Here is a 21,743-nt window from a genome sequence, read left to right as displayed (position 1 = left end):
CATAACATACAAACTAAAATCTAAAATTGTGTTTTTAATAATAGCAAACATATACTAATTCAAAGTTTAAAAAAATCAATTTAAAAAAAACAGTTCAGGACACCCGATACAATTTGTAAAATTTATTTATTACAATTATTATCAATAAATATTAAATCCATATTTTTTTTAATTAAATATATTATTGAAAACTAAAGCCTAGTAATTGTTCTACTTCATTCTTCTTTAATGTTTTATGTCAGCATTTTTCATGACATACATGGCTTTGGACTTTAAAAGGTTAATAGGGCGCAATTTTCCAGACATTGTAGCAGGAAGAAGAGGCTGTTTTTGCCATTCTTCCATGCCTCAGAAAATTGTGTATAATCGTGTAGAAAAAACAATATCTTCAGATTTTTTTATCTGCTTATTAATTGTGTTTTTTTTATTCCTATCGACCTAATAACAAAACGTACGTGAAGTGGAAACATTTTTTATTTTGTTTTTAATATATAAATTAAGTCTTTACTGCTCATTTAATAATTTAAAATGCATTTTTATAAATGGTTATTCTTTGTTGTTTTCAAAACAAAGTCTAAAATTATGAACTCATAGAACACAGGCGCAAGTTTATTTGTAAAGATTGTTATTTTTACATAACAGCAGCTCTACCCTCTCAGTTTTTTATTAGATTTTTTAACTCTGAATTCCCAGAACCTTGTTCCCGGTAAACTTTGACACCGGCGGCGCTGCATCGAGGCCAAACACGCCATGTTTTATAATAATGAGCGGGTTTAATTAAACGTGTGGATGTTAATGAAAAGCGCGAGAGAAGAATGCGAGCTTCGTCGTAAGTGTGTCAGTGTTGCCAACGTGAACGCAATGTATCTATGTACTAGCAGTGTGTATACAGTACGTCGACGGCTCTAACTGCAAACGTAATTTATATACCTCATAATGTCTGTAAAATCTTCACTTAAGTAACTCCTCGGGCGATACACACAAAGGGAGCGTCTTTTTACCTTTGTTTCCCATAAAGAGGCGTCTGCAAAATTTATCATCCATAAATAAATTACCCACCCTCGCGCGCGTAATCGATGGCGTTAATTTCGCGATATTCCTTATTAATCGGCGCCAATACGGCCCTGGGCGACGATGCATGTCGAAATACGTCTCAGATGGGGGGCTTAATTAGCGTAAGGAAAAAAATTAGACTCATTAATCTATTATTAGGTTGACGGTTTTATTAACCATTCGCAGACTTGAGTAACTTATTAGTTTTATGACCTAATTATGCGTTGGGTTGAGGTTACCCAGAAACCATAAAAAGCTTCGACATATATTTCTTAAAATTAGTTTAATACCTCTCAAGAGCACACGTATTATAATATAATATTAGTGGGACCGAAAAGTAATCAAAACTGTTATTATTATTTGTCAGATCTAATTGTGACGAAATATGGTCCAGTAAACACAATAGTATCGTTACTATATGTACATAAATAGCGTCTCTGCAGATTTATTTACAATTAAGCTAATAATACATTTGCGTCATTTTATGCTCAATAATTCTACAAAAATTGTGATAAATAAAGAAATAAAAAATGGGGTGAGATGAATATATTTTTTGAGGGTCCTATAGTTAAACTATAATTCATAATTATAACAAAGAAAATGGGTGGGTTCAAGAGAGAATAAATATGCAAAATTTAATTCAGATCAGGCCAATGACATGGAATTATATATATTGTCATGATCTATATGTCAGGGGTTATTTATTTTTATATAAGATAAAGTATTTTTGCTTTAATTAATATTGTGCAACAATTAGAATCATTTTTTTCTTTATCAACGTGAATATTTATGTTATTGTATACGTGATGCCTGCGTCTTTAAAGTAAGAGAGAAGCAGTTACTTCTATGATCTTCTCCGTCTGTCGTTATTCGGCAGCTTTTCTTTATTTGGAGTTTGTACAAAGTCAATGATTCCTGTTCAGTATTAACAGATGACCTTCTGCAATAAATTTTGCCGATAAGAAGTGACGAACAAGTTTGCTGAAATGTTACCTTAAAAAAAGCAATTACTTTATGTTAATAAATAAAGCTAGTTACTAGAAACACGTATTTTTAGCAATTTGCGATATATAGCAAAATGTATTATATATTCGAATAGACAAAATAATGAAAATAAATGCTAAAATTGTAAATTTAAAAAAAGTTTTTAAAGCTTACCTAAAATTTGCTTTCTTGCCCACCGAGTCTAATGCCTGCACTACACTCTCTGGAAGCTGTCCAAACCGAAGTTGTAACTGAAGTCGGCCGAGACCTATGACTTCGAGTAAGCGACTACACTGTCGCAAATTTCATATGCCGTCCGGACGGCAGCTTCTGTCACGTACAGCTGGCATATCTGCGCGCGATCGAAAATGTGCCAAATAATCGCAATTTTTAAATTTTCATATTAATAAAATTACGCTACTGATAATTATAAAATTTTGTGTAGGCACTCACCAATACAATACCAGTGAAAACTTTTCGGTCGTAAATATTCAATTTACGCAAAATCTTTGTCGCCTTTTTCAATTTGCCATAAGGCATAAAAATGATACTTCAGAATACGAACACCACATCTGGGACTATCCTAGAATTAAAATAAGAATTCGTTACGGTGTGAGATTTATATAAACCGATCTAGAAAAATACATAAGAATATTCGAAACGATTTTTTTTGACAAAATCAAGTACCGCTAATTATTTAATTTTATATGAAAAAAATATAATAACGATATCTGTTAGAAGAATATACTATCAAAAATATAATTAATCCCTTTTGGTGCCCTAAAATATTTTAAAATGTCAGTAAGAGTCTGTTCAAGTCCCCGATAAGCATGTGGTATTATAAATTGACCACGTGACCACGATGCAGCGCTTGACATGCATGTTAACCATAGGACGCCTACGCGCATACTGAAATTGAAGCGAGTAACTCGTTCTATCTTAGTTTGCGAAACACCATATCATTATCTCTCTCACGCGAGAGAGCGAAAGGGGAAGTATCTCACCGCTCGCACTTAGAAAGAGCAGCTCAGACATCGGACCCTTTGACTCCGGTCCTTTTGCTGACAATGTTTGGATGCGCTCGAAGCTGGCCAAGTCGACTGAATTACCCCCACTTTATCTCCCGTTCTCGGTAACTTCGGACATCTTCCGAGAGATTTTAGAGCGGACAGAACCGAACTCAACCGAAGTAACCCACTATATTCTACGTCCTTGGCCAACCTTGGCGAACTTCCAGAAAGTGTAGTGCAGGCATAAAATATTTCCAATCGGGCCCTTCACAGATAAAGTTTGCCGATCTCTAGACTAGATATTTACCTTTTATTTTTAAAAGACTCGAATGTAATGCACGAAGAACAAATTTTCAATATTTTTCTTATATTATATGCTACGTTTTCATTGACTTGAATGCCATAATATGCAAGCACTCGTACAATAATATAATTTATGTTAACATAGAAATCCTAGAACATGCATTCAACTCTATCTTTAGCTACCATTTACGTCTATGTGGTTTATATGATACGGAATGTATGTATGTCGAGTTACATATTTGTATAACTTGAATAAAGCTAATTTTATATACCTTAATTATAACATAAACATTCAAATGCAACAGTAAACCATTCCTTAATTAGTTTATAGTTCATATCAGTTAAAAAATCACATACAATATGATCATTAGATAATATTATATATTAATTCCCCAACATCCTTAGTCACGTTCACACATGTGTGATTTATGTGTAAACGTAGAAACTAGTGAAGCAACACTGCTAAACAGTACGGGCTAGCAATTCTTGCGAACCCTTCGCTCCACTGGGAGATTTGTCTTTTTCACATCGTAATTTCTCGGTTAGCAGCCGAAATTCCGTTAGCTATGAGCACGAATCAAATTATTCGCATTCCTGGCTTATTCGTATCTACGTTATTATCCAGGTATTCGGAATTCCGCGGCGTGTTACCCTACATCACTCAATAAGACGTAGTGCGGGTTCATTAGATCCACCTGGCGGATTCCACAAATTACCCCTTGCCGGGGTTTAATTCGTTCACTGTTTTGCATGCAAATTAGATGCTTTTCAATACTGATAAATTATAATACGTTGTCACTAAACATACCAACAACAAAATTGTTGATTGATTTGAAGATTCTTGTAATCAAAATATTACATGAAAAATTATGTAACCTTACAATTGACAAACATACAACAAATATATCCTTCACTTTAAATATCTAATTAAACGCAACTTTTTTATTAGACTAATATGTAAAAAAGTGCAAATAAAACATTTGATATTACAACCACACAAATCTGTGCTATAAAATGATATTTAAATATAGATACAAAATGAATATTTAATTCCATGAATCCGCGTCAAAAAATCTCTGAGCTATCTTAAAATTCAAGGTAGCTCCTGGTGATTCAAAGATAATGGCTAGTATTAACTCAATCCGACAATTGATGTTGAAAGTTTTCTTATGTAGTATGTATCGATTTGGTGCAAGCTCGACTTCTGGAAAGCTCATGGTTTAAACTATAACCGAAAGTGAAGTGCTATGTGTTATATGTATCTTTTGATTTTACAATAAGCTTTTAAATAAATAGTTGATGCTTTTTGTATTAGCTTTTAAAGTTGCTATGCTACTATTAAAAAATGCCTCTCACCTGCGTCACGCTTCAAAATTGATATACCTATTTTGTGATATTTTTTAATTTAACACCTCGAATTGACAGGAACCTAAAAGTGTGCAGCGTTTGTGTTGGCAGACCTGCCAGTCAAACGTTCTCGGCACGAAAGCTCCAGGAGAGCAAAAGTTGCTCGTTCGTAGGGCGTTCGGTGGTGTAACAGTGTGCTTAAAACGTGATTAGCGGCTCACACATCAGATAAACTTATTGGCGGAAGAGCACCTGAGCGGCTGCTCATTTTATTGGATCGTTATCGAGACGGTTGGCAGCACTGCTCGTAGGTAACTGTTATAGTTTCGCCCGTTTAATATCTCTATAATATTCGTGGGGAATAGAAAGCGAGACCACAGAGCTCAGTGCGCATTATTTTTAATGGTGATTATGCCAATTTCAGTTCTGCCTCTCTCTCTCTGCCTTTAACTTTTAAAGTTAAAAATGCCTACTATTAATCATATTCTTTATACACCCATTGAACAGCTTACAATCTTAACAACTTAACTTCGACAAACTTTTTAGATAGAAGAGCCAAATATGAGTCTATCAAACGATATATAACTTTATCGAGAGCCATAAATTTAATAATGTAAACAAGCATAATAGACCGGTGGTATAAGTTAGTGAATAACACCTGAAAGAGCTAGGTTATAATCTCTTTATTTATTTTTATCGTGTCTGAAAGTTTGAAATTAATGATTACTATACAAGTATAATTCCGATTGATCATCACAGATTAGGTTTTTTCAGATTTTCTATGTTATGAACATTTATAACAAAACCGAGCTAAGTCGTACAAAGTGACATATAAATATTAAAATATATGTCACTGACTCATAAATTTGATTTTAGTCTCACTACTTACTTTGTAGTTGTTGATTGTGTTTACATCGTTGTATCACATTAACACATGCTTCATTACAATGAAAGATTTACATGATCGGATGATCGCTGAATTAAAATAATATAATTACATCCAGTTTTTGGATGTATTAAATAGAACATATTTTTTTATAAAATCTTCCGTTGTAACCTGACAGGCGTAAGTCCAATGCGTCACAACGGGGTAAATCTGCAACAACTGAGTAAGTCAATCAGATATAATGAATATCTACGAGTAAGTATTAACCACCAGACCGAAACTAAGCTTTTTTTAGTGTATAAAAATTTGAGTGCCGGGGCCCGAACCCGCAACCTGAGAGTTACTAGTCTGAGACGTTACGGACCACGCTATTCCGTCATTAATATCTGCTAAATACATTGACTGCAGTGTTTCAAAGTAATTAAAAAATGTCATTTTTAATTAGTTTGATGATTTTTATAATTTCATTCGTATACTAATGTAAATTGTGTGTATTTTGAAAGTTAGTTGATACTAATTATTTATAATAATAGTATCTTTTAACATTATTGCATAAAAAATATATGTTTATTGTCCAGAATATATTTAATTGTATTATTTTAATCAAATTTGCATCATCAAAAAAAATATTGAATTTATTTATACGTTTATTTTCAGAGTTGTTACAAAAACGGCTGGTGCAATAAAACATTCAAACGCTTTTAAAAGAGCACACACAGACTAAATGGCTCAGTTGAATACGTTTTTATTTAGCTTCGAACACGTCGGGATAAACACTTTTGCAACGAGACCGGGATAACAGGTTCGAACCAAAACCGGAACCAGAGGGCAATCGCATATTCATGGGGCGGGAAAACCACCCCTCGCTCTCTCTGAATGTATGTATGGGTGTGAAGTCAGCTTTACAGCGCCAATTGTTTACTTTACTTCTTTTCGTCTTTTTTCTCACACTTTCTTTCTTTTTCTTCTGCGACTTCTGCAAAGGTTGTTTGCTAACATCGCCATTTTCCGAGGACGAATCACGCCGCTTGTTGTTGGGCGATAAATATTTACAGTCGACCTGCGCTATGCAAAAAAATCATTGAAACTTGTTATGTGAAGTCAACAAAGAAACAATATGTAGAACGTGCCTTATTAGTAAAGCTAAAGATATTGAAAGTTCAGAAATGGCATTCATTCTCGTATCGCAAAAAAATAAAAAGCGTAAAATTGCTTTGAATCTTGAACTATATAAAGCTAGAGAAAGATTTTATGTATGCATTTAGTCTATTTTTTCAGTGTATAATGAGATGTGAATCAACGTTTGTAATATTATACAATAGAAAGGCTAGATTTGTGAGGTTGGCGTGAAGAGAGAAGCAGCTGCTTTTTTGGTTTCTCGGTTAATGAAGTCTGATTTTTTATCTCCAGTGTATTTTTTTCACTCTCTTAAAAATAAATTTTATTTTAAGAAATGAGGGATAGAGTCGCGTTAGACGCTATTCTTTTGGTATTAAATGCGAGAATGAATTTCAGAATCTGGTAAGTGTACCCAAAATAATATTTACGTTATTCGCAAATTTAAACATAATATATAATTCACTCCGTTTCAAAACTTTCCTGAATATCATCATGAAGCAAGATAAGTAATTTAAGGCAATTCGTGAAACGTTTTAGTATTTTTAGCTATAAACGTCCAAAAAGTGGATATATGCGCAATGTTTTCAAGAGCAGGTCTCCAGGTGGCAATTTACGTTTGGTCCCGGACGCTCCTCGCCGTCCAAGTGCTATGTACATAGAGATGTGTCTGCTCATAATTTATTTAGGTATTTTCAGGTCGGAAAGTACAAATGTCGCCTTGGCACTAACACGTACATTATGTATATTTTCATACCGTAATTTTCAGCGACCATATTTAGCCGCCGTGTCACGAACAAGTCGCGAAACTTCATTAAATACGGGGCCTGTATTCTTTATTGCCGAGCCGTGGTTGCAGTAGGTCAAAATTAAAATAACCTTCCCCGTATGATTTTTTGTATGTTTTGTAAGCAACAAAGTTAAATTAATAATTGTAGTTTATTCTTCAAACATTAAAGCACGAGGAACATAAATGTATGTGGCGAGAATTCATTATTCTAATATGCAATACAAAGTAAGAAGAGTAGGATAAGTAAAGTGGATGTGAATGTTTTACACCCCAATTTCCATATCATAAATCGTACAAGATTTTTATTATTTTATGCCCGAGATGATGTACACCAGACATGAGTTAGACATTCTTGCGTCTGGGCAAAAGTTAACAAATGCTCCTATGCTATGTTTTGTCTAAAAAGTAAATTAAATATAAATTATTTGAGTAAGGGTAAGACATTTTACAAACAGACCCTCAAACTTTTTGTTACAACTAAAAATATATTTTACTCATCGATATAGTAAGCATTATCCTACATACCAAAAATATGTTCTTATTTTAATGGAAAATTAGGAATAATCTACAATGGTTTGGTTAATAGAGGGTCACCCAGGAGATATACTCATGGTTCATTAGAAAGGCAAAGCTTAAATGTTTCTCGTTCCTTGGTTTTTTCACGTTTAAACCTTAATAGATAAAAATGCAACCATTACTACTAACACAGAAAGAACTGCATATATTTTTACGAAATCCATTAGACGTTCCTAAACACGTTTTGTAATTGAAGCTTTTTACAAGTTCCATTTACGCCCCGTCAGCGTAAATTGGTTTAAGAAGCGCATGCATCCCCCCACATAAACCTATACTACGAATTAATTAATCATACACATTCAGATTCAAGCTTTGGCAGGTTTTATACTACCTGCAGCTAATAAAATAAATATTTTTAAAGATAAAATTTAATAAAATATACCGAGTAATTGAGTAAGACTGTAAATGTATTTATAATAAATCTAATTTTACCGAAAAATATGTTAATATAGTATGTGGTTATTGCATACTTGAGATCATAAAAAAATGTTGTTATTGTCAAAAATCAAAAAAATATTAAAGATGATAAGTTTATATAGTAAATCACTAATCTGTCTGTTTAACTGCGATTTTGTCAGTGAGCATGTACCTACTCGCCCTGAGGTCTTTACACAATCCAAGTTATTGAATTTTTGTTGGAAGTATCGTGTTGTATTATTTTTATGACACTAGTTACTGTGAACGTGTCGATATTACATTTCCCTGACCTTTATTTCAACTGTAAAGTTAAGTGAAACCCTGAGAGAAAACTAAGTAAACTTGATACATAAACTGTCTCCCGAGAAAAATAAAGTAACCGCGTTATTTTTACGTAAACAACCGCACAATGTATTTTTATTAAATTAATAATTTGTATTCTAAAATCTGCGTCTAGACATTTTCTCAGCATTATTATTATATTATATTGAAACATGTTATTGGCGTACGTGAGGTTTATATCAGACAGAACGCGGTAAACAAAATTGGAAATAACACGTCTTTGTGTATATTTATATATAATATGAGGCAGACAAAAGTCTTAATTTCCCCTCGATGTTAACACTAATGACATCCAATTTCATTTTCCTCAAGCGAATCTGTGCTTTTTTTAACATCTTTTTTTGTTTCCTCTTTTTCCCCACTAAGTCAATAAGCCCGTCGTCGCTGTCCAGACTGCGCAAGCCTGTCAGATCAAGATTTATTTATTAGTCGGGGGAGATGCCACTCAACTTTTCTCATTTCGCCAGTGCCGCAATCCGCGCGGAAAACTTTCCAAAGCAAATTCCGTAATTGGCCTGATGTTCAATAAAATCAAATTAGGCTCGCCCCCAAAACCGAAACAAATAATCCACCGACATTATGGACAAATACAGTTTCGTTTCGTTTCAAATACAATTGTATATCACTGGCAACTTTGTTGCTATTATTTATTTATTCGCTCTAATAATTTGATAATCGCTGTGGACGGCGATTCGCATAAAGCTTTGAATTCCCCTCATATAATAAAAAATTATATCATTTTTTTATTTTTTAATATAAACAATATGATCAATGTAACCCATATATAACGATTTTGAACACTATGGCGGTCATGAGACAATTTTATGATTTCTCAAAAGTCAAGAATTCACGTCAAAAACAATTAAATCGCCCCCATGGCTGTCACAATGAAAACTCTCGATTACACAAAAATCAGTAACTTTTTAAACAAATGGGTTGCAAAAAAATATGAATTTAAATTAAAAATATATATATCTTTAGGTATTTTACAATTGACTAGGTAATTACAAAATAACGATAATTATTTTAAAATAATTAATTCTTTATGTATGTAATAGTTGTGAGCCGGTGCGTTATCATGGTGTAAGAACTACCGTTATAATCTATGTGGACTATACAGTTACAATTGAAAAAAATCAGTAATGGAAACTCTGGAATGGGGTGATTCAGTCTGAATTCTAGAGCTACGCTAGCAACGGAATGACATATTCTACCGATCGTAACAAACGTTTTATAATCACAATAAATCGTATACAGTGGCTAATTTTTGTATTATTGTGATCCGTCATTACCTATTCGCTATACCGGTAAAACTCCGTCCGTGAAAAGCCGCAAAAATAAATTTATATTACTCCTCTGGCGGAAGCACGACGACCGGTGGCGCCTCGTCCGCCGATCACGTTCGTAAACTTTAATAAACACCACTGTAGCAGCCCAATCCTTGTCTAATTGTCACCTGTCACCATCCGTACACCAAAAAGTCTGTATAAAAAAAGTATTTTTAATTGTATATTTTGTTTATTTTAGTTAGATTTTTAAATCGAGTTTTTTCATTTTATTAAAAAAATGTTTTACGTATCTGTATTGCCAATGCAGTGAATAAATGTGTAAATTCAATAATAAAGAAACTTACTTTTTGTATTAATACAACAAAATATTTCACTGGATGAAGAAGTTGAAGGATGCGATGACCAATAACGTGACATTTCCGACCTAACAGTGGGTTAGAGATAGCACTATATTGCTAGCATCGATTACTGAAGATTGTTCGAAAATTCAATTATTGTAGTGTGGCAATTATACTCGACAGCTAGCAATCTACCCTGGATTGAAGAATGAAAATGCAATTAATATATTAACAAAAAACCAGCAGGTTGTTATCAAATTACGAACACCAACTATTCATAATATTTTACTGAGGTTATATGGTCGAACTCAATCGCTAGATACAGTAACTCGATGGTGTTCAACATTTGCTTGATCGTCTTCTTTTGTTTTAAGATTATTGTTAACAAGCAGCTGCTGCTGGAAAAAAGAACTGTCACGAAACAAAGTAGGATGGAATGAATTGAAAAATATGACGAAAGATGTCTTAGAAAAGCGAATATTACATCCGTTACCTTTCAAGATGCTAGTGTTACTTCAGTTGTTTTTTTATTAAAGAAGAGGTTAAATTTTATTTAATAAAAAGACAAGAAAGGAATTTTAAGGATAACGCTTTTTAAAAATATATATTTTCTTACCGTAGTATATGCAGATCCAAGATACAAGATTTTATTAAGCTTGCATCATAAATTAAAAGCAAGAGAAGTCATTGCAGACATTTTTTGGCGAATTAAGAAACAAATATTTTTTTGATTTGACAGAAGAACGTTTATTTGTTCAACTGTCACAGCTAAAAAATATTAATACAAGCATTAATTCATCAGAAAATGCCGATTTTAAAAGAGACAGATAGGGATGATGTCCATTAATAAGCTTCTGCAATATACAATTTAACTTTCCCTTACTGTGCCAAATAATTCCATGTGATATTATGCGGCATATACACATACAAAAATGAGTGATTTATAAGCGGAATATTTATAAATATCGTTTTAATTATTCATAGCTGAGGTGAACATGTAATTTAATTGCTGTAAATAACAAAAAAGTCATCGGCTGAACAACAAAAATATCCAAATAGAGCTACTGGTCTGCACCCGCACCAGGCCTGGTCGATGAGTTATTTTCCCTTTCGTTCGCTCGCTTGCGTGTTAAGTAACGAAAGTGAGTGAGAGATAAGAGCGTCGTCCTGCGCGCGTGATACGAGCCATCGAGGTCATTGCCAGGGGTTGCAAATCATATAATATTTTTTAACATTAATTAATAAAATATTATTATATGTATATACAAAAAATATATTGAACAACATATTTAAATTTATATTTTTTTTTCAATTAATAAATCAACAAAGATAGAATAATAAAATAAATAGGAAAAACATAATAAAAATTACGCATTTATGTCTACAAATATTTGTGTTTATTTTATCAAAATCTAAATACGAAATATATTTATTTTCTTTCCTGTGGGTGTTACGCACAGTTTTTTGACAAGTGTAACAAATTGCAAGATTTACGCGGAACAGCCATTCGGTGGTACTAAACTAACGGTGCTGATAACTACCAGATTGGCAATCAAAAAATTGTTAAAACATGTTATCTAGGCAACAATTTTACCTGTAAAATTCAAAGGAGAAGATGTGGTGCTAATACGCACACCAATGATTCCAACAGATATGCCATTCCTATGCAAATTACACTGGCTTTTGCAATAACGATAAACAAATTACAATGTCAATCGTTGCAAGTTTGTAAATTAAATTTGGAGAATCTATGTTTATCTCATAATCAATTATACGTTGTATGCTCCCTTATATGATTACCAAGCGATTTTTTTGTATATGTGCCAAATGGAATCACCAAAAACATCGTATATCCCAAAGCATTGTAATGATCTTGAAGGTAAATAATTCATTAATTTCAATTTATTTTAATTTTTCCTTAAAATATCCAAATGGCGCTAAAGCTAAAAAAAGCAATATCAAAAACAAAACAGCAATGAAACAGAAAAAAATTAAATATTCCACATCATTCAATTCATGTTACATTTTAATTGAATAATTTCTTCTATTGTATTTATTTAATTCTCTAATTTAGCAATAGCGAAGAATTGCCGGGTCCACTAGTATATATTATAATATATACATAAAATTAAATATATACTATGATTAGTGTCGTTAATATATGTATGTCTATAATAAATTATTATTTATATGGACGTATATAATATTACATTGTTATGGTTTTTAAATGTTTCTGATATTTATTTTATGCGGCCTGCTTATATTTATATTTCAATTTTGATTTCATTATGGCCAAAATCTGACGGCACTGTGGTAACACTGGGGTGACGTTTTTTTTCTCACTACTGGCAATCTTTGGCATTCGGACGCGCGCCATCACGCGCTCGCGTCCCGTTTATTTACTAACATGTAACAACTTCATATCGCAATAAATTACTACTGCAGCGGCTCAATCTATGTCTAATTGTCACCCGTCGCCAAAGCTTTATATTTATTTTAATTTTATTTTTATATATATAATCTTAAAGAAAAAATATTCAGAAAAGTAGTTCTTTAAGGGGCAGGGCTGATTTTTATTTTTGCAGGGAGATCCAAAATTTGCAGTTTCGCCATTGGAAGATATTTAAATTATTAGAAGCAATGTGTACTAATTACACATCACAGAGATTAAATGGTTAAACAAAGAATGCTTCGAATTTGAACAAACCCAAAAATATGGCAATAGTAGACTTGAATTAAAACAAATTTACATTAAATAGTAAATAAATAATTATTAAAAGTTTAAAAATATAACGAGAATTCGATGTAACGAGCATTCGTTTTTAACGAGCTGTCGCCAAACTAGCACAATGTGACACTTGGTCATTTCACCATCTGAGGCAATAGCAATGGCGGCCTCTGCGAGCGCTTGGGGTGCAATAAAAGAGCCCTCAACTTCTGACCTTCAAGATATCATGTCCGAGGAGGTAGCCAAACACCTCCAAAAAAAGGAAAACACCAAATACGCCGAAGCGATGGCTTCTTCCATACCGCAAGATTCCCAAGACGAAATACCATCTGAGTTGCTCCATCAACTGCAGCATGACAAAGCGGCGGATTTTTGCGACTCTGACGCTATCATCGCCCAGATGCTCCAGTGCCAATTCAACCAAGAATACGACGACTTGGTAAAAATGAGCGAAATGAAACGCAACGGACTGTACAAGTATAAAATTGTACCCGAGCATAGCGTGGGAGAGAGCGAAAATGAGACAGTTCAACGAGAAAACACAGATTGGGACGAGTTCGAGACTAACGAGAAAGACTTCGCTAATATACCGAAATGCGGGTATACATTCAAAGATGGTAAAGTTGTGACTAAACACGATATGACGATAGCGAGTAGGAGAAACGCTTGTAAAGTGATGGCTTTTCCGCCTGAATTTCACACCGGAGACGGCGCCGCTTTCGATATGCAGCTACCTAACAAAGTGTTTAACAGTCTGAAAGCACACTCCAGATCTGAGCAATCCAAAAAGAATAGAATGTTAAACAGAAAAGAAAGTCATGCGACCGCCGAGCTGGGAATCGACGAACCCACACGTCTACTATTATATAAATTCATAAATAATGAAATGCTTTTAAGCATAGACGGCATAATAGCTACTGGTAAAGAATCGGTCGTTCTTCATGCTCAATGCAATCCTTCGTATCCAGAAAAGCTGCTACCATCAGAATGTGCTATCAAAATCTTCAAAACGACTTTGAACGAGTTCAAAACCAGAGACAAGTATATCAAAGACGACTACAGATTCAAGGATCGATTCTGCAAGCTAAATCCGAGGAAAGTGATACATTTATGGGCCGAGAAAGAAATGCACAATTTGATCAGGATGCAGAAGATCGGGATAAATGTGCCGGAAGTAATTTGCCTCAAAAAACACATCCTTGTATTGTCGTTCATAGGCGATAACCACAAAGCTGCTTTAAAATTGAAAGAAGCAGACTTATCGCATGCACATTGGACCATAGCTTATGAAAAGATTGTAGAAGATATGCATAAATTATACAACGAAGCGCATTTAATACACGCAGATTTATCAGAATATAACATATTATGGCATAATAATAAATGTTGGTTCATAGACGTATCCCAGTCCATTGAACCGAGTCATCCGAGAGCTCTGGAATTCCTACTTCGGGACTGTACCAATATTAGCAATGTAAGTATTGATATATGACAACCCCTCAGCGAGAACCTATTAACTGAAATGCTATTAAAATATTTCCATCTTTAATCCTTTGACTGCGGATGACACTTATAGATGTCATCATGAAATATGTTTTTTGTGTAATTTAAGATTGAAAAATACCTTATTTTATTGAAATAATATTTAAATAACTTATGGCATAAATTGGTGCTCCTCCACATATTAGCAAAGTGCGAAATAATCCTTATCAATTCAGACAGCTAGCTGACTTCGTGTCTTACGGACTCTTCTTAAAAGAGTACTGTAGATCTCTAGACTGTGCTGTTTCGGAACCAGTTATTTGCCTACGAACTTTTAGACCCTAATTGATAATGAATGTCCGATGTGATATCTCTGTTCATCAAAGCTAGTATTCACGCATTCTTGGTTTAATGAGGCGTGGATATACTTTGTGCATAATTCTATCTTTAAAAACTTGTTTAACAATGTCTAGTAGATTGTATAAAATTACTAATCTTAAAGCGGTTGATATTTTTGCGCACCATTTCGAATTTTTTTAATATGTGCAGGCACCTATTTATGCCATATTTTTTACATTATTATGGTTTAATAAATTCAAGTGATTTACAGCCTTAAATTATACTAAATAACCATGTTATTAGACTCAAAGGTTTATGGCACCTTTAGGTGCCCAATGAGTATTGGCGATTTTCTATTAGGTTAAATGACCTAATTTTTTGTACGACTTTCTGCCCATATAGAAGGGTTTTAACAATCTTTAAATCTTCATAAACTAATTAGTTAGTCGCTTTTCAGACTTGCTTTGAAGTTTTCATGTATATTTGGTTATTTAAATGTGTCAACACTCGAGATAAAGCAGCTCCTTTATTTAATTTCACACAATTTATTAAGCAACCTAATAAATATGTAATATAAGCAAATCAACTAATCGTATATTTAATTTTCAGTTCTTCTCGCGTAAAGCGATACCAAATGTCAAAACTCCAGAAGAATTATTTGAACATATTACTGGAATACAAGGCAACGATCTACCTCTATTGGAACGCCTTAGACAAAAAGGTCCATCATCTAATAAAATAATACAAGAAGCTCCAGAAATGCCCGAAGACTTAAAACCGGAACCTTATCCATTCGATTACGCATGGGAAAAAAGCCAGAAAAAAGTGAAAGACAATTTTGTCAATCATGAAGGCATAAGAGACGATTTTGAAGAACTGTGGAAAAAAAGTCACAGTTCCAAACAAGTCGACGAAACCTCGGATTGAAATATTGTTTTTCATAAAGAAACTATTTTACTGCTATTTTAAAATTCAATGTCAAAAGCATGAACGGAATTATTCTAACATTATAATAATAAAAGCGAGCTCTTATTGTATTGCTAAACAATGTAATGTTTACAAATAAAATTCATATTTTTTTGTTATCAATATTTTATTTTATTTACAAAAATGTATCAAATCATTGAACAAACTTAATTACACAGTTCTAAAGGCGGAGGATTCTCCGGTATCTTTCCTTTTTGAAAACTATCGCTTTTAAACGCGTCAATTTCTTCCTGACTCAATTCTTCCATTTTGGAATAAACATTCTCTTCCAAAACCTCTTTACTCCCGAAAATATTACTACTAGCATTTCCAAAAACGTTTGTATTCTGATTTTGAGTGAAACTACTATTCAAACCAACACCGAAAGGATTCGAATTTGCATCTGAATTGAGAGGTTTCTCAAACACATTAGCAGAAGCGGGCGCACTTTGACTGAATGCTGCATTAGCATTTGCAAATAATGACGCTGGAGTTACCGGAGACGCAGTTTGTTGCGCAAACACATTACCGACTGGACTCGTTTGGTTCTGATTATTATTAAATATAGAAAAAGTATTTTGCGGTGTTGGTGCAACAAAATTACTAGAATTTTGACTTTGAACGCCAAAGGGAGATTGCTGATTATTTTGACTGAAAACATTAGTCGGTGCTGATTCCATCTGCGAAGAATAAGTATTGGCACCGAAAAACCCTGATGGTGATTGCTGCTGACCGCCGAACGGGTCCGAAGATTGATGATTTTGAAACAAACTATTAGCCGCTTGTGCGAATATATTATTCGGTGTAACTGTCGGTGCAACGTTTGCCTGCATTCCTCCTCCGAAAGCATTAAAAGCTGTTTGATTCGACGGACTTCCAAAGCTATTTTGATCAAAGACGAACGGATCTTTCGGGGTGATATTCTTATATACAGATTCTATGGCTTCAACAATGATCGGAGAAGGTTTTGTCAAGGCTTTTAATTTCTCCATAGCTTCCATCTGAGATTGATGTATCTGATTTTCCTAAACAAACACAAACATTAATAAATTTACATCCAACAGCAATAATTATATTTTGATTATATACCAATTGGATTAAAGTGCCATTGTTTTTTGCTTCGTACGTTTGAAACCTAAGCTCCTCGGGAGATATATCATTAAGTCCCGGAAAATTCGGTTTCGACTTGAACGGTCCATAGCTAGACAAAAGCCACTGTTTGCCGTTGATAGCTGCATTCGTATCAACTGAAACTTGATTGAGTAGTTGCTCAGTGGTGACGTTGCCCGTGCTAGATGCGGCTGTACTCGATGTTGGAGTTTGCGGTTGAGCTCCTGTAAAATATAGGAAAGTTAATTTATGTCACAATAGTATTGCATGTTTCTCGAAGTTTTAATACCGTAATTTGTGTATTTGTATGGGTTTGTATGCTCAAATCTACAACTATTGCCATAGCGACAAAATCCTTGTTGAAAGAAGCGACACACAGTCATTTATGCGCAATTTTATGATATATAATTTACGACAAAAGTATTGAATTTGCGTATTCTCGGTTGCTAACAAATCCAAAATTTATATTAACAAACTTCTCATCAGAATATAACAATGAACGTTTTTAAACCATTAAAGTGACAGCTGAGAATTAGTCTAAAGACAAGAAAAAGTGTCCTTCTCATTGAATTAAAAAGTATATCGAATATGTACATACATACTTAATAATTTCTTTGTATTTCGTAACAACAATTATTTTTTCAATATTTTTAATATGAAATCGTTTTTAAACGTACACAATGATTTTCTCCTATAGTTGGAAACGAATTTAGATGAAGAGAATGTCTAGGCAGTGGCGGATTAAGAACTTGAGAAGCTCTAAGCGCATTTAAAAAATGCAGTTAATAAAATCAATTTGAATATTAGGCTTTTATTTGTAGTGTTTAATAATAAAGTCAGTGTCAAGCTCAATAATTGATATAGATATTAACACAAAATCAGCAGTTCTTTCCTCCTGGTTAATATTTTATCACAAAGAAAGTTTAAGTTTTGAAATTGGTAAGTTATATTCAGATTCTACGTATCTGATAATTAAAGTGAACTGATCAGTATGTAAATTACCAGGAGCATACTCTACAGAAAAGTAGAAATCTTCAGGCTTTTTCACATCAGAAACAATTACGCCCTTAAAATTACTTAGCATTAATTTTCATATTTATTGATATAAGCAAGTACAAATGGATCGAATTTTGCAACTAGTACTAAAAGACCAAGATAATTATTGTTATTTAGAGATAAATTGCTATGATTATTCACCTCGGCTGAAGGCCACTGGCCTATAGGTAATTGGCCTATAGGTAAATCCGGCTTTGCACACAGCGACTAATATTTAAGGAGACTTACTTACGAAACTTGCCTACTACATACCAGTTGAAATGTAGTAGTCGAGTTTTTAAGTAAGTAGTGCCTAACCCATGTAGTTATAAAATAAAATTTTAGAAAACAAAATAGGATAAAATAAATATTTAAAAATTACTTATTTATACTTATTGTTGTTAATTTAGAAGCACTAGTTATTTTTTTATTGATGTTGTTGAATGTTATTTTAATCTTTCGCGACGTCTTGTTTTAAACCTATTAAAGTAATTTAAGTAAGAGTCTATTTTTTTACAAATAATAACTGAGCTGCGGACAAAGCAATGAGAATTTGTCGTTATTTATAATGAGTATTTTAATTGGATTTCTAGCGTTTTTGCACATTTTCACGGATGTAACCCCAAACAGGTTTTGTTGTTGTAAATGTGAGCATATGATATAAACAAATGAGCATACACAATATGTTGTATATTATGTGAACATCTAAATATTTATTTTTTGTATAAAGTATCTTATATATATTTATAATTGCTTTAATAGTTATGTATTACTTTTCATACATCATAGATTTTTAGCGGTTTTTAAATGAATCCTAACATATTAAATGAGCTTCATATGTATGTATACGTATCTATTGCGTAGATCCTATCTCCAAGATTAAATTACTTAATTTTTAAATAAATTTATTTTATTATAAATGCAGAAATAAACTTTCATCACAAATTTCGTTATTAGATCGTTATAATAAACATGACGCTCGCACACAATAGTTATTATTAGACAGTTTACTAATTAAATTTTTGATAAGAATATTTCTCTGGAAGAATACTTGTTGGTGATACGACTTTAGATTTCTACACATATTTAATTTACAGAAAATTCAAAACTGTAGACCATAGGTTGCCCATATATTTGCTTCAATATGCTAATTAATATTTTTTTAACTTCATATTATGAGTATGCTTTAGTTTTAATAAAAATAATTTATATAACTCACCTGAAAATTCTTCACTTTCAAAGTCAGAATCGTCATCCATGTACTCAATATGTACAGTCATTATTATTAACTTCAAATGCGACGATCTACTCTCTAGAAAAAATATTTGACATATACTAGAATAAATAAATACAAAAAATGTTTTTTAATTAAAAGCATGCCTTTAATTTTATATATTTTTAATTATTATACATATTATCCGAAAAACATTAGCAAAATATTTTCATATGGCCATACAAAATACTCGCGTCGATAAGGTAGATTCCTTCGCACTCATCACTCAAAAGTCAAATGGGCGTATAGGTTAAGTTGTATAGAGTACATCAAAATGTTGGCTGTACGCTCTTTATTTAAATTGAATCCTATTATTGGACGAGTTTGCACAAATTCTATTGCAAAATGGAACATTGAAAGCAATCAGTTTCGCACTACTCTCCACATAATAAAATATTCTACTGCAGTCAAAGATGAAAACACAAAAAAATCAGTGGACAATATATATCAAGGCAACTTAAACAAGCATATATTCAGAGTGAAAGCGTTTTCGTTATTTTCCAGCGCTTTTGGAATAATTTGCCAACCAGTTCTTATCCCGAGAGCTCAAGAACTCGATAGCATCCCAATAGCTTGCGCCATGTATAGCGTTTTAGCATTTTTCACTTTTGTAACTCCAATTTTCTTGCATCAAATAACAAAGAAATACGTTTTCGAAATTTTTTATGATATAAATACCGACACATATACAGCATACACTCTCAGTTTCTTTGCTAGGCGTAAACAGGTAAAATAAATTCATGTTTATATAATCATTCAATTTATGTGCTTTATTATATTTATATTATTTCAGTTAACATTTAAAGCAAAAGATGTCGTCGTTCCTGATATTCCTGGAATGTTTACAAGCTTTGTAGTTAAAGGTCATTCTGTATTTGTTGACCTCAATTTATTTAAAGATCCTGTTCATTATTCAAAGTTAATAGGTTTCGATAAACCTATTAATTTGCATGTAAAGCCTATCAAAGAAAACGTAGAAGATACAAAACAATGTAAATAGATGTTGAATAATTATATATTTTATTTATTTTATAAGTGTACAAACATTATTATAGAATTATATGAGAAGTAGAATGAGTTTGTGTTTATATATCCAGTAATAAGTTGCTTAAATTGTATAAATTTAAATAAAATATGTACTTCCTGTTATATAAGTGAACCAACCTTATATTAGTTATCTCATAATAAGTGAGGGTACCTTCTACTGACTTGATATTTCAAACTAGCAATAAATAACAGTATGACGATTATATTGTACCAATCACAATCAGCTGGGTGACAAAGTATATTTAACAATACAAATGTTACTGTTATTGTTCATTCAAACTTATTGATTAAACCACTGGTTGCTAATTATGTTCAAAGTGTACTATTTTCAGATCTGTGGCTATACCTCGATTTATAAGCAAGAAAAGATCGCCAACCTAATTTTTATACTTGTTAGCTAATATATGAATTTGTTCGTAAGTTACAAACTATAATAAAATACATCAATCGCCGGATTACATAAACGAGAGAAGGTAGCATGGCACTAGAAGATAAGTCGCCTGTTCCTATCTACCTTCACCCAATTTTGTCCGATTTTTTTCTTAAAATTCATAAAATTTTAATAAATCATGATATATTACACAACGAAATATTTATATTAGTTTTATACTAATTTTTCGAGATGTTCCAAAAATGGAAAACTAGGAATACAATGAGGTAAAAGTTAAATACGATTCAAACACAATTAATATTATAAAGGAGTATAAATATAAATAGAATATATATAAATGTGAATTAACGAATATGGAAGAGTGAAACATACTTCGTGTAAATTTAAATCACATTTTTCCCAATAAAAGGTTCAAAACTACACACGAGATCTTTTGATTTTGACCAATAACGCTGAATTTTATTATGTTTCTGCCTCTTCCGTAACTCAGAAAGTGCAAATTTTACATCTTCGTCTTCCCTATAGAATATTATACGGGTGTATGAGACAAAGAGAGCCATTAGAAAAGCCCAAAAGCTGCAAATGCCGACAATTCCAGGTCTTCGGCCACACTTTCACTTACAGCAGCATCACTCTTCAGTCTTTTAAATTTTTTTCACTACGTTGTGAATTATTCGCTCAGTAGGACGATGAAATCGACCAAAATCTTCCCGTACATTTCGATACACAGTTTGTACAAAATTGTTATTTATTTGAGTGGTGCTTAAGCGATACATTTCGTAAATATGTTGTTGCAAACTAACATTTGACACTTTGAACATGCGTGATTATTGACAGCTGTCTGATTTACAGTGTTATTTAAAAAAAAAAATTTTAATTTTACTTACTTTGTTACTATTTTTCCTTGTATTATATGTTGAT

The 21,743-nt window shown here is 32.6% G+C and overlaps 3 protein-coding genes across 3 annotated transcripts; 2 read left to right on the top strand and 1 right to left on the bottom strand.

Annotated features, from left to right (window-relative positions):
• The first annotated feature begins 13,304 nt into the window (after positions 1-13,304).
• LOC148227203 (serine/threonine-protein kinase RIO3) lies at positions 13,305-16,089 on the top strand. Its single transcript, XM_088201491.1, has 2 exons — positions 13,305-14,653; positions 15,610-16,089. The coding sequence occupies exons 1-2, from the start codon at positions 13,340-13,342 to the stop codon at positions 15,925-15,927; spliced, it is 1,632 nt and encodes a 543-aa protein (XP_088057617.1). The 5' UTR covers positions 13,305-13,339; the 3' UTR covers positions 15,928-16,089.
• On the bottom strand, positions 16,075-17,615 carry LOC148227202 (nucleoporin NUP42-like). Its single transcript, XM_088201492.1, has 3 exons — positions 17,366-17,615; positions 17,056-17,300; positions 16,075-16,991 (listed from the first exon to the last, which is right to left on the bottom strand). Exons 1-3 carry the CDS (start codon positions 17,457-17,459, stop codon positions 16,134-16,136), a joined length of 1,197 nt encoding a protein of 398 aa, XP_088057618.1. The 5' UTR covers positions 17,460-17,615; the 3' UTR covers positions 16,075-16,133.
• Positions 17,616-19,575: 1,960 nt separating this feature from the next.
• On the top strand, positions 19,576-21,244 carry LOC148227201 (transmembrane protein 70 homolog, mitochondrial). Its single transcript, XM_088202911.1, has 2 exons — positions 19,576-20,111; positions 20,178-21,244. The coding sequence occupies exons 1-2, from the start codon at positions 19,659-19,661 to the stop codon at positions 20,382-20,384; spliced, it is 660 nt and encodes a 219-aa protein (XP_088059037.1). The 5' UTR covers positions 19,576-19,658; the 3' UTR covers positions 20,385-21,244.
• The last annotated feature ends 499 nt before the right edge of the window (positions 21,245-21,743 follow it).

This window comes from Plectrocnemia conspersa, unplaced genomic scaffold (assembly GCF_051122295.1).
Source record: "Plectrocnemia conspersa isolate PC_06_02 unplaced genomic scaffold, ASM5112229v1 ptg000013l, whole genome shotgun sequence".
NCBI lineage: Eukaryota > Metazoa > Arthropoda > Insecta > Trichoptera > Polycentropodidae > Plectrocnemia > Plectrocnemia conspersa.
Note: the sequence above shows the minus strand (reverse complement) of the source record. Positions and strands in the feature narration are given on the sequence as shown.

Excerpts from the sequence above, each read along its gene's own strand:
- LOC148227203 (XM_088201491.1), top strand. The coding sequence starts at position 13,340 with ATGGCGGCCTCTGCGAGCGCTTGGGGTGCAATAAAAGAGCCCTCAACT. Across the intron at positions 14,654-15,609 it reads ACTGTACCAATATTAGCAAT|TTCTTCTCGCGTAAAGCGAT; the intron begins GTAAGTATTGAT and ends TTTAATTTTCAG.
- LOC148227202 (XM_088201492.1), bottom strand. The coding sequence starts at position 17,459 with ATGACTGTGTGTCGCTTCTTTCAACAAGGATTTTGTCGCTATGGCAAT. Across the intron at positions 17,301-17,365 it reads ATACAAATACACAAATTACG|GAGCTCAACCGCAAACTCCA; the intron begins GTATTAAAACTT and ends TATATTTTACAG. Across the intron at positions 16,992-17,055 it reads ATGGCACTTTAATCCAATTG|GAAAATCAGATACATCAATC; the intron begins GTATATAATCAA and ends GTGTTTGTTTAG.
- LOC148227201 (XM_088202911.1), top strand. The coding sequence starts at position 19,659 with ATGTTGGCTGTACGCTCTTTATTTAAATTGAATCCTATTATTGGACGA. Across the intron at positions 20,112-20,177 it reads TCTTTGCTAGGCGTAAACAG|TTAACATTTAAAGCAAAAGA; the intron begins GTAAAATAAATT and ends ATATTATTTCAG.